The sequence below is a fragment of the Schistocerca americana genome, chromosome 1, assembly GCF_021461395.2.
Source record: "Schistocerca americana isolate TAMUIC-IGC-003095 chromosome 1, iqSchAmer2.1, whole genome shotgun sequence".
Taxonomy (NCBI): domain Eukaryota; kingdom Metazoa; phylum Arthropoda; class Insecta; order Orthoptera; family Acrididae; genus Schistocerca; species Schistocerca americana.
Genome location: NC_060119.1, coordinates 1,007,687,379 through 1,007,704,188, shown reverse-complemented (window position 1 = coordinate 1,007,704,188; position 16,810 = coordinate 1,007,687,379). Strand labels below are relative to the sequence as shown.

Here is a 16,810-nt window from a genome sequence, read left to right as displayed (position 1 = left end):
ACTACTGGAGACCTGGCAGACGTTTAACATTAAAGCTCCCTCCTGGTGTTCTGAAATTTAGTTGACACCCGCACGCTAATGGACTTCCTTAAACTTACAAATTTAAGATGAAAATATGAACTTTAAGTTAACTTTTCCACTTCAACATTTTTCTGTAAATTGGAAAGTCACAGGACGCTATATTCTGTCATTTTAAGAGATACTACTGATGTAATTATAAACAGATACTACTGCTGATAGCAAGGGGAAACTATAGCTGTAATTTTTCCCAGGCGTATGCAGCTTTAGTGTATGGTTAAATGATGATGGTGTCCACTTTGGTCAAATAGTCCGTTTGGATCTCCGGGTTAGGACTACTCCGGAGGATGTTATCAGGAGAAAGAAACTGGCATTCTATGGATTGGAGTGTGGAATGTCAAATGTCTTGATCAGGCAGCTAGGTTAGAAAATTAAAATGGGGAAATGGATAGGTTAAAGCTAGATATAGTGGGGATTAGTGAAGTTGGTGGCATGAGGAACAAGACTTCTGGTGAGATGAATAAAGGGTTATAAATACAAAATCAAATAGGGGTAATGCAGAAGTAGGTTTAATAATGAATAAAAAAATAGGAGTGCGGGTCAGCTATTACGAACAGTGCAGTTAACCCATTATTGTAGCCAAGATAGACACAAAGCCCACACCTACCACAGTAAGTAAAAGTTTATATTCACCCCTAGCTGCGCAGGTGATAAAGAGATTGAAGAAATGTACGATAAGATAAAAGAAATTATTCAGATAGTGAAGGGAGGGAAAATTAGTAATAGGGGACTGGAATTCAGTAGTAGGAAAAGGAAGAGAAGGAAAAGTATTAAGTGTACATGGATTGGGCATAAGGAATGAGAGGAAGCTGCCTGGTAGAAATTTGCACAGAGCATAACTTAATCACAGCTAACACTTGGTTTAAGAATCATGAAATAAGATTGTATACATGGAGGAGGCTTGGAGGCACTGGAAGGTTTCAGATAATTATATAATGGTAAGAAAGATACTTAGAAACCAGGTTTCAAATTATAAGACCTTCCAGGTGCGGATGTGGACTCTTACCACAATCTATTGGTTATGAACTGTAGATTAAAACTGCAAAAAGTAGGAATTTAAGGAGACGGGACCTGGATAAATTGAAAGAACCAGAGGTTGTAGTGTGTTTCAGAGAGTATTAGGGAACGATTCACAGGAACAGGGGAAAGAAATAGCGTAGAAGAAGAATGGGTAGCTGTGAGAGATGAAATAGTGAAGGTAGCAGAGGATCAAGTAGGTAAAAAGATGAGGGCTAATAGAAATCTTTGGGTAACAGAAGAGACATTGAATTTAATTGATGAAAGGAGAAAACATAAAGATGCAGTAAATGAAGCAGACAAAAAGGAATACAAACGTCTCAAAAATGAGATTGACATGAAGTGCAAAATGGCTAAGCAGGGATGGCTAGAGGACAAATGCAAGGATGTAGAGGCTTATGTCACTAGGTGCAAGATCGATACTGTGTACAGGAAAATTAGAGACCTTTGGAGAAAAGTGAACAACTTGTATGAATATCAAGAGCTCAGGTGGAAACCCAGTTCTAACTAGGGAACCTCCCCATCGCACCCCCCTCAGATTTAGTTATAAGTTGGCACAGTGGATAGGCCTTGAAAAACTGAACACAGATAAATCGAGTAAACAGGAAGTTGTGTGGAACTATGAAAAATAAGCAAAATATACAAACTGAGTAGTCCATGCGCAACGTAGGCAACATCAAGGATAGGTCCTTGGTTCAAGTCTTCCCTCGAGTGAAAAGTTTAATTTTTTATTTTCAGACAATTATTATCTGTCCATCCGTCTGATGCGAGGTAACTGCGCCATAGTATGGGGATGCTACACCTAAACAAACATCGAAACACACGTCAGTCAACTACAGTGCACGGAAGCTAATGAGGGTCCCTGGCTGGCAGTTGACTGTTCGCTACTTTGGACAAGAGTGCATTAAATGCGTGAGATGTATTTCGTGGACAATATGAATCCAGCAAATATAGCTCGCAACTTCAGTAACAAGGTCAATGAATATTTTCCGAACTGTAAGGAATCGGAAAGTTCCTTAAGGGAACATTTGTACGATTATTTTCTACATTTGTTGGTAAACAGTACGTGTGGTGATGATACCTTGTTGATTGCTGCGGGGCTGTATGTACCAGATGATGAGATTGTTGACAATCCGTACGAAGAACACGAAGAGGAAATACTGGGTCTTCAATCTGATGGTATTTCTTTGGGTTACATGAAGGAAATGCTCCAATACCGGGTACTGTCCAAACCAATTAAGACGCAAATATAGATTATGGAGTGAAGTAACAAATTTAAGAAATTTAAAGGGATGGAGGAAAAAGTGCAATTCAATATTGCAAAGAAGTTGTGGAACGAGGTGGAACCTGAAGACAGAAGTTCAGTGAACTAGAATACCATGTATACCGACAATTTATTAAAGCCAGAAATGAATTAAGTGCAGTGCATGATACATACCTACAGATTTGGGGATTGCATTACGCTAAACAAATTGGCCTGGACTTCAAGGCTTCATTTCATTGGCTTGTCACATTCAAAACAAAATGCAAAATTACGAGCAGGAAGATTACGAAATATGTAAGCAAGAACTACGCGAATAAACTGGAAGAAGTTCTAGAGTGTTCAAAGGCGTTTGTTACATATACTTAAGTCAGATTCCAACATTATGAAGATGCATATATTATCAAGACAGATCAGTCCGGTTTTAACTATGAAATGAAATTGATCCGCACGTTATTGTTAGTTGAAGGCGACACGGAATGTACTGTAGACCAGCTGCATGCCACTTCACATAGTTATACCATACAATATGCTCTGAACAAAGCAGGATTCCTTTTGCCTACTTTTTATTTATGTTTGCAGGAAAAATATGGTGTATTGGGACCGCAAGTTCAGCAACAGGTGAATAGGGTACTTGCGCAAATGCCGAATGTCATTCTGAATTGCAGTGAGTCAGGAAAAGTGGGGTCAATTATCAAAGTTCAGCCACTCACACATAATCAACTTCGCTCTCCAAAATTCCAGGACAAGTTCAGATTTGCTTGGACATATGCAGAATTTGACAGTCTACACACAGAAAAATTGGAAAACGTTAAAAACATATGTTTTGGCAGAGCACAAGGAAAACTGTGAAACTGTTGCATTCATTTGTTGCAGTTTGTGACAAACTCTTATGGTTTCATCACATTTTTGGGAGTGATTATCACATCCACAAGAAAACCGAAATCGGGCAAGGTAGAAGAATCTTTTTACCCATTCGCCAAGTGTACAAGTTAGGTGGGTTGACAACATATTCCTGTCATGTGATGCGCATGCCATCACCAGTGTCGTATAGAATATATCGGACGTGTTTTCCTGTGGAGGAATCGGTTGACCTATGACCTTGCAGTCAAATGTTTTCGGTTCCCATTGGAGAGGCATGTCCTTTCGTCTACTAATCGCACGGTTTTGTGGTGCGGTCACAAAACATAGACACTAAACTTATTACAGTGAACAGAGACGTCAGTGAACGAACTCACAGATCATAACTTTGCGAAAATAAAGAAAGTAAACTTTTCACTCGAGGGAAGACTTGAACCAAGGACCTCTCGTTCCACAGCTGCTCACGCTAACCTCGGGACCACGGTGCTCCTAAGCTCACACTCTCACACTCTGCCTATCTTGCACATGGACTACCCAGTTTGTGTATTTTGCTTACTTTTCTCATAGTTCCGCACAACTTCTTCCTGTTTTCTCAGTTGATCTGTGTTCAGTTTTTCAAGGCCTATCCACTGTGCCAACTAATAGCTAAATCTGATGGGGGTGCTATGGGGAGGTTCCCTTTTACGCAAGGAAATGAAAGCAGAAAGGTGGAAGGAGAATATAGAGGGTCTATACAAGGGTGATGTACTTCAGGGCAGATTATGGAAATTGAAGAGGGCATAGGTGAAGATGTAATGGGAGACATGATAGAATTATTTGCAGACAAATGGGAAAACTGGTAGCTGACGTTGGGGAAGATCAGTTTGGATTCCATAGAAATGTTGGAACGCGTGAGGCAATACTAAACGTATGACTTATCTTAGAAGATAAAGGAAAAGTAAACCTACGTTTCTAGCATTCGTAGACTTACGGAAAGCTTTTGACAATGTTGACTGGAATCACCAGAGACCAAGAGATGAATACACTAAGCAGATTCTGAAGGATGTAGGGTGCAATAGTTACTTGGAGTTGAAGCAGCTTGCACAGGATAGAGTAGCATGGAGTAGTGTGGAGAAGTGCATCAAACCACTGTCTCTGAAGACCACAACTACTGATGTAATTATAAACAGTGTCTTCTCCACTTTTGAAAATTAGACAAGGTATTGTTTGGTTAATATGATAGTAGTCAGTGCAAATGCAGTGGGAAATTTTTTTTCTGTGTAAAGTGTTAAACATTTTTCAGCATTCTGCATATTTTGCATCGCTGAATTTCTAGTGTAAAATTTGCATGTTGGCAGCACTGTTTCCAGCACTCCTGTTTATAACAAATGAGTTAGAACTTGCACACCTACCATAATGCTTTCAGTTTGGTTTGAGCTTTCTGTTGGCTACAATGTCAGGGAGAAATACAGTAGTGAAAGAGTGAGGTGTGTGGAATATGAAAAACACTCAGGTAGGTGGTGTTTAAGAAGAGTGAAAAAACACTTCATAGTTGTTGGAAATTAGCATCGCATCCATTGCTCAGGAATTGCTACACCCACTACAAGAGGAAATTTAGTGACAACCCACCTGAATGATCACCATCATTCGAATGTGAAAATGAACAATACAGTACAGATGTTTATATTCCTGTGTGTGAAGTTGTTGATATGTTTAATTTTAGCATTTCTCCTGTATCCCCTACTATATCCCTCTTAAACATCCAGCAAACATAAAAAGCACAAGAAGAAAACAGTATGTAAAAAGGAAAGTGGAAGAAATTGTAACAAGTTTTACACAAGCAACGTCTTAAAAACTTTGAGAGTGTATAATGTAGATGAACTTAGTGCATAAACTTAGGATGTTCATGAAATGTGATGTGTGATTTTGAAACCTAAATACTGCTATCTCATCATCCACATGTACTTAAAAGATAGTCATTTACACTGATACCAGGTAGCTACTCGAAGCAGCAGATACAGAAATACTTCCTCACATTACTGAATTTCAAAAGCTCAAAGTCAAGAGAGGTTTTTGAGCATGCTTAGATTCTGTGGGCATCTGTTGCAATATGATAAAATTGCTGTTGCTCTGGAATATTATCTAAGTGATGACAAATATTGCAGCAAGCACAGTCCTAACCAGGCTGATGTTATCTGTTGGTGAAAAGGTTAAAAAGATGAAAAAATAAAAGAGAAATAGGAGAAGCATAGGAGTTATGCTTCTCTTATTGATCTTGTCATTTATCTCCTAATGAAAAGACCAAATTTAAAAATTGGTCTTGCAAATTTCTGCTCCTTCCTACAAAATGGGTAAAATGCCAGCTGGTGAAGGAGGTATGCACATGTATTTGCTGTACTAATTTGAAACTTGTTTGTTATGCCATAAGCAGTGTCACATGAAAGTAATTCACAGAAATGAACATGATGCTTTTGTATGTATGTCAAGAGCCACAAGATAAATGGTAGTTCCAGGTGTGTGCAATGTGTCCTGGTGCTGAAGTGATGACTGTTGAAGCATTACACCTTCAGGACCCTGACAATGTAACCTGTCCATTGTGGGAGGCAGGGAAGTTGAAGACAGTAGAGCTGGAGAAGTTGGTTACAGAGCTTAGGCATTGGTTCATGAAAGGAATAGCTCACCATAATACTGGATGATTCAGAGACAGGCCACAGTTGAAGTAAAATTGGCCACATTCCAGAATAATGACACATTATTTCATTTCAACTTTGCTGAGAACTGGTATGTTGCTTTTGCAACATGAAATTCAATGTTACCTCTGGCACACATCACAGATATCAGTATTCACTTCCTAGGAACATCACACTCTTTTGCTATTATCAGTGACACTCTCATTCATGACAGTACACATGCATGCTTCACTGTCAACATGATAATTGTTGACTTAGTATCTAGAGGCCATGCATTTCCTAGATATGTGTATGTGACTGATGGTATAGCATATCATTTTAAAAACCGCTTTCGGTTTATAGCTTGGTCAGTAATGTAGTACAGGAATTACAAAAAAAGAAGGGTATTTTCAGCAACAAGTCATGGAAAGGGCATGTGATGGGATAGGTGGTCTTCGTAAACATCTTGCAACAAGATTTAATCTCCATCATGAAGCTGTTGATGCTATAATAGATGCTACTGGATTGATACACATCATATCAACATTAACAAATCTGAAACACTTAATTCTAAACGAAAGTACATTAAGGGAATTGTTTAAAAAAGTGGTCTGCTTTGAAGCCTCTTGTAGGGATTCAATCAAGTCACTACTGGGTTGCATCCTGGAGTGACACAAACATTGCAAGAATGGTTCTCCACAAAAAGTCTATTACTGTGTGTGAAATGCAGAGATCACAGTATACCTTAGAAGACTTGGTAGTGAGCCACTTCATTTCTTGTGTGTATGACAATGAAGGGTGGTACAGATAAGTGTGTCTCATGAGCTGCAAGATATAACCTTTGACACCTCATGGTACTGCTAATGCTTTCAAATGGCCATCTTGAGAGCAGTGTGCAGTTCCCATATCCCAAGTACTGCCCTTGTTGGATCCTCCTTGTCAGTGTGCAAATTCAGCTAGGTTATACAGCTTCAATGAGAAGCAGATGAAAAGCAAATTAATTCTTTTCACTGGTGCAGTGTTGATTAAGTTGTAGGCAATTTTAGTTCATGGAAAGTCATGAAGTAAAATCGTGATACAAGACAATAATTTGAGAATACTTTCATAAAAAGAAAAATGGGTATAAATATTCTAGATCTCATTTTTGTTTTAAAATGCTTTTGAAGAAAATTATGAATTGTTTTCAAATTCTCTTATGTGGTAAAGTAATTATTTTGATTCAGAAATACCAGTTTTGCATCACATTTACTTAAAATTGTGTGTCCATGATTTTTTTGAGAGTAGAGCTAGGTGTACCCAAAAAATTTCTCACATTTTGTACAAACAAATATTGCCCACTCTGATTGTACATTCTCTAAATACAATTACCAATTAATGTACCATGAAATTTTTAGAACATTTAGGATGGGGGTTTTGGAGAAAATGATTTCTAAATAACCAAAAAATTTGATTCTTTCATCTTAACGTACAAATAGATTGACAGTTAGTCCTTCCACTTCTCAAGACAGTTAACATTGTGACTTTTCATAGTTTTTTTTGCAAAAAAAAGAAAAAAAAGCTCAGAAGTGTGTATGTATTAATGTCTTGTAGTATTGAGAACAAAGTATTTATTGAAAATAAATACAGATCTATATCACTTTTGGCTTTTTATTTGTTTTCCCTTTCATTGCATTTTCACAAATACTCTTATTTAGAGAGGTCTGCAGGGTTTTAACAAGTCACCAGAAAAACAAAATATTGTGTTTTGGAGGGGTATTCTGTGGGACTTCAAGATAATTTTTTCAGTTAACTTTGAAATAGTGATGTGACACAGGCACTCTTGACCTGTATGATATGAGGTGAAATTGACTACAAGCACCATGGATTAATAAGGTTAACACAAACAACAAATTACAGTTGAGTATCAGCCAATGAATGAGTTTCAAATGTCTATCAGATCTGTACCCAACAAACAGAGTGGAGACGGACCAAACTGACAGTGAGCACTGCCCTGACAGCTTGGCACCCTTCTGATAAATCGCAGCACAAGTCATCTCTGTACGCAAAAACTTCAAACATGACCCCAGTATTGATTACCCGTCAACAGCTAATACCACAGCGAAGAGGCTCCATGGAAAGCTAGTTACAGCTTCGTTACTCAGCTCATACTTCCCACCAAACTGGCCACCAAGCCAGGAACTGCCACATGAGATGGCGCTGTGCTCAAACGGCAATGTGTTAGTCAAACATCATACAAATACTGATATTGATACATTGTGAGAAAACCACCACAGCTAAACTGAACAGGTTGTTTCAAAAAGTAATTCTTACTCATTGCTTTAGTCTAGAACTTAGTTCACAACTTGCAGACGGTTCATTTTGCTGTATCTGAAGCTTGCTTATTCCTTTTCCTGATTAAAACAATTTTTTTTGTCATATATATTACAGAAAAACGCAACATTTTATTTAGGCATCAAGGATTAACCCCACACTGATACAGGGTTCATTGTCCTATACAATATAAATGGAAATATTACTTTTGCGTGCAGTTTGTGACCAATCATATGCAGCTTGCAGCTTGAATAACCACTTCAACAACTGGGTGCTTGTGGATGAGAGTGGACAAACAACTGATGTGCAGTCCAGCAGTTGTCAGACTGTTTTTGTGCATGCGTGTGCGCACGCACATCCATCCATAATCTGCAGCTGAGTGTCCTGTGTGGCAGGTAGTCTTTGTTGCCTGTGGACTCCTGTTGTGCTGGAGGGATGCTTGTTCCGTGGGAAGTGTGGGAATATCTTGTTATAAAATATCTGCAAAGGTGTTTGCTAGTTAGCAATATGTCTGCAAAGTGTTCAGAATATGAGCTGTTGACTCATGTCCTATTAAATTTATTTTTGTGTTCTATGAATTATATTCAGTTAGTGAAAACACTTTCACAGGCCATTTAATCTTCCTGATAGACTAGAGGAGGAAATCTATTGTTCAGAAGAAACCACTCATCCCATTCGAAATGAAATAGTATGCCACTCGTATCCTGATGCGGGGACACTTTTAAACCTTTTGCAATGCTCTTTATAATGTTTCCTCACATGTGATTTCACTTGGTAATACAGTTGACTACCTCAACATGAGTTTCTCATTTTTTTTTTCATGAGATAATCTCGATACCATTAAAACCAGATATGGAAGTGATGTGGTGTAACATTGGAATCATATTCAGAACAGAATTTCAAATCTTTTTCTGACTTCTAGTTCAGTTTTTCTGTGGCATTTTTAAATAGCTTCAGGCAAATGCTTATATGGTTATTTTGAGAAGGACTTTGCCAATTTCATTCCTCAGTGTGGGCTTATTCTCTGTGGCAGATGACCTCACAGTTGGTGGGATGATAAACCCCTAGCTTTCTTCATTAAAAAGTGTTATTAAATGTAAGATTAGGTCTCACTAATTGGCTGTGTGAAAATGTTAACTGAATGTTCTTGTGGCAGTCATTTAATTCTAAAGTAATTACCCTTATCAAAATGTTTATTTTCCACACTGCAATACCTTCTTAATTTTGGTTTCATGTGGTTTCTTAAATATCATTGTAAGTATGTGCATATGTGGTTCCTTCAGCAAGGCCATGACACGCTGTGGTTGTATTCTCATTAAACCCTTTCGTTTATATTTACATCTGTATGTATGAGTTAACGTTTTCTGTGGTATTATGTTTACAAATTTTATATCATTGTAAATGTGTTACGCAAATGAATAAATTTTACACTATATTAAGAACAGGGTCACTCTATCTGGCAGTTGTAACATACGGTGGTTTCAAATAAGTCTTTTTGTAGAAATTTTGTTGTTAGTACAAGAGAAGGAAAAAATTGTTTCAGATGATTGTCGTATCAAAGACGGCAAGCTTGGAATACACATGACAATGTCCAGGGAAGGGCGCCCGAGTGGTGAGGCATATGTGGAGATGGAAAGTGATGAGGACATAGAGAAGGCTTGCAAAAAGGACAGAGATCACATTGGACACAGATATATAGAAGGTAAGAACATTTTTATGAGCTAATAAACAAGAGTTCCAATGAAAATATTATTGAGGAGAAACTTGTACAAAAGTGCAATGATCTTGCGTCTGAACTTCCCATCTACTCATAAGATCTTTAAATAAATATTTATTGTTATGCATTTGAAGACTTGTCTCCTGTTTTCAATGTTATTACTCCTGTAATGTTATAACAGTGATGTAGAGTATGAAGTAAAACATAATTGCTAACAAAGAGATAGACGGGCTGGCCAGTACGTTCCTAAATTTTCGGTTCTGTTTTATGTGTATCTATCGGCTGTACTGAGCTGAGGTAAGTACTGGCCAGCCCGTCTATCTCTTTGTTAGTATTTGTTTCACATCTTTATGAGATTTTCCATTAATCATATAAAACATAATTGTCATGTCTTAACCAGAAAAACAGTTTAATTTAATCAAATTTTTATTGGTTCATAATTCTCATGTCTTAACCAGGTAAGCAGTTTAATTTAAACAATATGTGCAGAAACTGTTTTCTTGTTGTGGTAGGTGACCAGTTAAGGAATCAGGTTTTCGAGGGGTTTGGTCGGTTTCCTCCTGACTGTCCTGATGGTGTATTTGGGTTTGCTTGATGCAACAAGTGTGTGAATCATACATGAACATGTTACCTTACTGATCTGCATTTGAATTTAGTGTGCAACTTCATTGCTATGGGAGATCTCAGTACAATGTAGATCTGATTACTTGTAATTGAGGTAATGGTATGTGTTTGGTTACCAGTCCATGTGTGTTGTGCAGTAAAACTTTTTTTTTTTTTAAACAGTTTCTGGGAACCAAAATATTTTTTATAAAATGGGGTATCCTAAACAGGACATGCGGTTTACCTCTAATATGCTAACGAAATGACATAATCAGTTAGGATTCTTATGTTTATGCTGCACACTTCCCATTATAAGGGGCAGAAGTAACAGTATAGCCATAGGAATCCACATAAATTAACTTTCCTTAAATATTATCAATTGTTTTAATTTTAAAAAGTAGGGAAGTGCAGTTCATTTTTTTCTTGCCAGTGTAAAACACTTGGTGTTATTGCTCTCTTTAATATTTTCTAGAACTAACTCACCTACACTGAATGAGGAAAATTAGTTTCTAACAGCGGCAACAAAACTTGCTAAATTAAACCATCTCCCCTACATGCTACCAGCCCTGCTTGATTCTTTATTGAAGCCTTGGTCCTCCCTTTGATGTGCCAAAGTCAGTATGTCACCATCACAACGGTGTTCGGAAAAGTCACACTTGCTGGTATACCTACCTACCTGTAATGTTGGGGGAAATCTCTGGCAGCTGATACTGACCAACAGCCAGCAGGGTTCAACAGCATGTTGGTATACCTCTCCAGGCAGCAACAAACATTCACAGCCTGTCAAATATTAATTCTTATTACCACCTTTCTTTCAAGGAATGAAGTTAACTTCTGCACAGCAGCTATTCCATATTTGACTTCCATGGAATGAATTATGCCAAGATCGAGAGGATCATTGGGAGTTGAGATGTTTTCTGTTATTAGTGGCTTCAGATTTCACTGTTGTCACTATTAACACATAAGGCCATCACAGTTTTTTGCTTACATGATACTTTCCCCTCTTAATTGTATGTGTTTTTGAGGGGAAAAACTAGGAGAACCTGCTTCCATCAGGCATGAAGAAATATTTATGGGTTATTAGTCATGGCAGAGTATTTGCTTTTAACTGTTAAATACTTTCCAATTCTACTTCCATCACTTAAATTTTGGTAATGGTGACTATAACTTTTTTCTGTACTACCTACCATTCACTGCCCTGAAATCTTCATGTGCTGAAAATCTTCATTCCTGGACTTCCTGTTGTAATAAATTTTCACTCAGGGAATGTTTCCACTTCTCATTTCGTGAAGCCATTTTATTAGAAAGAGGGTGTTTCGTAAGTCGGAGAGAGACCAGTATTTGGCGACAAACTGCATTGTTCCCTCTGGTAGTGGTACAACTTTCACAGTCGTGTTTCCACCTGTCAGATGAATTCAGTCTGTTGCCATCATTACTTTCATGAAAAAAAGGAACGTTTGGATTTATTGAAGGTTTCAGGAATCTTCATGAACATTGGGTACAGAATTTTTAATATTCCAATGTCGAGGGGGTAGTGCAGAGATGGGTGGCTGTGTACATGTTTCAGTATAAAAACTGGAACGTTCTGGATCTTCATATGGTACCTGGTGGTATACTGAAGGAAAAAAAATTGATCTGCTTTTCAGAAGAATTATAGAAGCAACACGGCTGCAAGTAATTGTCAAGTCATCTTCCATTGTCACTTTACCATAACAGATCCTATACAGAATGCCAGACTTGAGAACAGAGTGGAAAACTGAATATAGCATGCACACTTTGTTAACTAAACATATTTTGATTTGAAACTAATAACTATACATTCAAATGGAATCTGTGGAGGCTCATTTTGATGATGGACAAATGCTGTCACTTTATAGTGCAGAAGAGCCATGAGTTTCAGCATTCAGGAATGCTTGCTAATTATGCTGTATTTACTGCACAAAGGTGATGGTGGCCAATTGTATTTTGTTGCCATGTTGAATAGTTCAACATTAGGGCTGTCATCACAAACATTTGTCAGCTTCTGCTGAACTGTAAGTTTTTTAGGACAGAAGGGTCAATATCAGTCTTAACATAATTTTTATTGCACATCAAGATTTCAGAAAACAATGAAGCTGTCATCAGTGCATATGTAGCCCACGTGACTACCTATAATACACTGATGACAGTTGTGCTGTTCGCTGAACTCATCTGCATTAAAAAGACAGTATTACTGATGCTGACCTTTTTGTCCTGGGTTACCTCAGTCGTGGGGTACAATCATTCCCAGGGAATCAAACACGTTTAAGCTTTCTTCTTTGGCTGGCCATCACTACATAAAACTTCCACAGTGTAGAATTCAGCACAATATAATGCAATTAGTGTGGACATAATGGTAACATTTTCTGTGATGGCGCCATTCGCAGTTGGAACAGGGAAGACAGGGAAGGGGATCCATTAACGTACTGGAAGTACCCTTTGCCATGCACTGGTAGATGGGTTCGGAAGTATGATGTAGGTATAAATGATGGTTTCACCTGGACTGATTGAAGGAATTCCTTAATAGTGGATCACTTAGTGCAGATGAAATTTTTGTTAATTGCCGAAAATGGAATGTTTGGGAGATTTCTAGGTCATCCTTTTAAAAAGTTCCTTGGCTGGACTTTCTTGTAAAAAATCAGTGAACTATTTGGTCATTGTGATTTTGAGTTCTTTAAAAGATGTCGTGACAGGAAATTGCACTATGAAATGTGCAAATAAAAAGGGTAGTGTCATTAGGAATGTTTGAGGTTGAAATCCCACTCATAGAAGTGCTATTGTGTTGAAACTGAATGTTACTCTTCTAGGAACTGTAATTATAATTCAATAGGAGAGGTGAAATTTGTCATTTGGGAGTGTTCTGTGGGATGCATAGCTTTTTGACAGTTCTGCTTTCTTAAAAAATGGCATAGTGATTTAGCAGGACTAATAGATAACACTTAAAACTCCATTAATGGAGTGAAAAATTACTGTTAAAGTTGCTTTTGTAGGTGGTGAGTAAAAGAAATACTAGACACACCTCCTTGTGCCTTAGTAAAAGGATGGATGTTTGTTTTGTAGCATTCCTCTGTGTATGATACCTTGTAAAGCTGAAAACAAGCTACTTGAAGGCTTTGGTTAGAGAACAGAATTAGGCTAATTTGTTTCTATTCATGTGACTGGACGTGTTTTCATCATGTGACTTCTTTCCTTAGAGGCTTAAGTCCTTTCAATTGAAAATAGCAAGCAATTAATTGAAAATGATGATAAACATTAAAATCTTGTCCAGTGGTTATACTGGGATCTTATTGGAGTGTACTTTACAGTATTTGTCAATCAGAAATACAAAAAATTATCATTGAGAAAAGCAGTGGTGATAAATGATGCCCCCTACCCTCCCTCCCCTCTTCCCCTAATTTAGTGTTAGGTTAGTCAGTAGAATGTTAAATTCTCGTGTGATTGTAGTGAAGTTCATTGAAGTGCCTCACACAAGCAGCACTGTTGAATGTTCATTGGAAGCAACATTTCAGTATGTTACAAACCTTTTCAGGCAAGTTGAATCACAGTTACTGTTGTTTCCTCCAGATTATTTCAAGCAAGTGTTTAAAGTTTCCTTTGGGAAATATAAAGACCAAACTGCCACTTCTGCAGGCTGAACTTTCCCATGCCATCTTTATGACAGGTGACGTCAGAAATCCAACCTTTCTTGATATTTTCATGAGCATATAGTATAAAACGGCTCATAAATTTTCTGTTCCCTGTCTTTTTTTTTACATGATTTTTAAAGCTTTGCAAGTGAACAGTTAATTCAGGAATAAATTCACTGTAACAGTTGATTTTTACTTTTGGAAGAGTTCTCTCCCTTCTAAAGTTATAGTAGTTACGAAATAGTATCATAACTTTTTCATGTTATCATTTTATACCAATTTTTAGGAAAATAGTTAAATCAACAACAATGCTGTTACAGAGGTGAAGTACAGTGTGTTTGCAAAGTAATTATAATGAAATATTGAAATGTTACCCTTTTTACAGTGTTTAAAGTTAAGCGGTCAGAAATGGAGTGGGTTGTAAAACGCAGTGGACTAAATTTGGAAAATGCTATGGATGATGGTTGTGTTAGACTTCGTGGCCTACCATTTGGCTGTTCTAAGGAGGAAATAGCTCAGTTTTTCTCAGGTATGACTTAATTTAGTAGTAGCTTGTTTTTGAAATTATTTGTGTTCATATTTATTAAGATAATTTGTGGTTTTAGTAATCACTGTAATCTTCTAGAGAAATGTGCTCACCGATTGCGTAATTTTGATTGCCTCGAAAATTGAATGTTAGTTGGCTTAATTATGAAGGACAAATCTTTTGAGTGTTTTATTTTGACAGTATTGTATTATTTGTTTTAAGCTTGTTGGGGTTGTTTGCAAAGATTTGTTTTTAAAGCAGTGACTTGTAGATGAAGGCGGTATTCATTAACACTTTATAAATCTACAGACTGTGGAATCTGAAATGTGAATGTTATATTTTTCCTCTCTATACTTGAGTTGTAAGGCCTAGTTGTACTTCCTTTATTATTCTCTTCCTTCATCCAGTCCTTGCTTCTTTTCCTGTTTATTTCTTATCTTCAAGTAATGTAAATTTGACACATGAAAACAGATTGCTATTAATTGGTTGAAGAGATGTATTGAAGTACTTGGTGTTAGATATGTGGCAAGTGGCACAGATAAGTAACTGTCTGTATGGGCAACAGTAGGATCATATTTTCCCGAAGTTCCTCACAGTTGTTACTCTTGTGTTTATGTTCTGAATACTGAAGTCCAAAGAAATATTTTTGTAGATCATCTGCACATAAATTTCACATAATAGCATATTCAACTGAATTGAAAAAGTTGTTGTTTAACATTTTGGTTAAAAGTAGTATGATAAGAGCCTTCTTACACTAAGTGATCATGGGTAATGTCGTGTATAAAATTTGTATTACAGGAACTTCAGAATGTATGATTCACTGTTCGAAATATTGCTTAAAATAAAATCTTTGCAAATGCCCCTTTTATTTCTGAATAATATTTTATTGCTAAAGGTTTTACATGCTTTTGTTGTGTGTTGATTCTGGGCATATTGTTTATTGGTTGGGTAGGGTTGGAGATAGTACCCAACGGGATATCCCTACCGACTGACTTCACGGGAAGGAGTACTGGGGAGGCTTACGTACAGTTTGTTAACAAAGAAGTGGCAGAGAAAGCTCTGCAGAAACACAAGGATAAAATAGGACACAGGTGGGGAACGTGTGCAATGCAATGGAAGGGAGGGCTGGGTGGGCTGAACCCCAACCTCCTATTCTATGGTATACAGTATCACTCTTTTAATCTTTAATTCATTTACTTATTTCATAACTGGGATTTATTTTCAAAAGTCAAACTGTAAGGATCTGAAATTACTGAGTAAGTGTTTATCAGCAATATCATATTAAGCAATGTAATCCTTCCTAAGGCTTCTCCTTGTGCAGTAGGCAGTAATTTCAGATCCTTACTAGATGTAAATTCCAGGTATAGTTTTATATGCAGGTAAGGTAAAGTTGTGAATACCTACTGGCTCAAATGAAATATTTTTTTTAATATTACTTGAATCTGGAATGTGTTGTTATTTATCACTTGTTGATTATGTGTTTTAAAATTTTCTTGTAATTTAACAAGTGGTATTTTTCAGTATGCCATGTAATTAGAAAACATTCAAACTATAGTCCACACATCACACACTACTTCATTAATGATATGTTTCGGAATTTAATCCAGTTTTGCAAATTAAAAACCATTCATATTGTCATATGCTTGTATCATTTCATTTACATTTTTATATTGAAAACACTGTAATTATGTTTGCAATGTCTCATTCTCTTATACTTAGAAGTGTCTTAACATTGTGAACCCCATGTTTTTACTGTTGTTACTCACACAAGCGATTGTAGCTAATAATGTACGTAATAATCAGTCTTTCGCTTAATGCTGCATGCTTATATTCTTGCAGATGCCACCCTATGTACAATTATCATTTGTTACAGTCTTCCTCACAGCGGTAGTTGTTTAAAAATGTCCTAAGCTTTCCAAAATTGAAATACTCCAGAATTTGTCTCAGTTTCAAATAATTCACATGTTCAGTTTTTCCAGTGAATTTAGCTTCATATAATATTGGTACAGTGCACAGAATACACTAAAGCTGTTACGCTTGAAGTGACTTACGTTATCATGATGCATTGACACTAAGGCAGTGGGTCACAGATCATAAGGAAATTCTTAATGTGTATGTGACGAATTTAAAACCGCATACTTTGGT

General features: G+C 37.0%; 1 protein-coding gene across 2 annotated transcripts in view; it reads left to right on the top strand.

The window, feature by feature from the left end:
* LOC124616076 (heterogeneous nuclear ribonucleoprotein H-like) overlaps nucleotides 1–16,810 on the top strand; it is a 33,619-nt gene that overhangs the window by 10,931 nt on the left and 5,878 nt on the right. For both annotated transcript variants that reach the window (XM_047144326.1, XM_047144333.1), the window contains exons 3-5: nucleotides 9,719–9,877; nucleotides 14,525–14,668; nucleotides 15,618–15,756. In XM_047144326.1, the coding sequence (XP_047000282.1) occupies nucleotides 9,719–9,877; nucleotides 14,525–14,668; nucleotides 15,618–15,756 (442 nt within the window). The remainder of the gene's footprint in view (nucleotides 1–9,718; nucleotides 9,878–14,524; nucleotides 14,669–15,617; nucleotides 15,757–16,810) is intronic.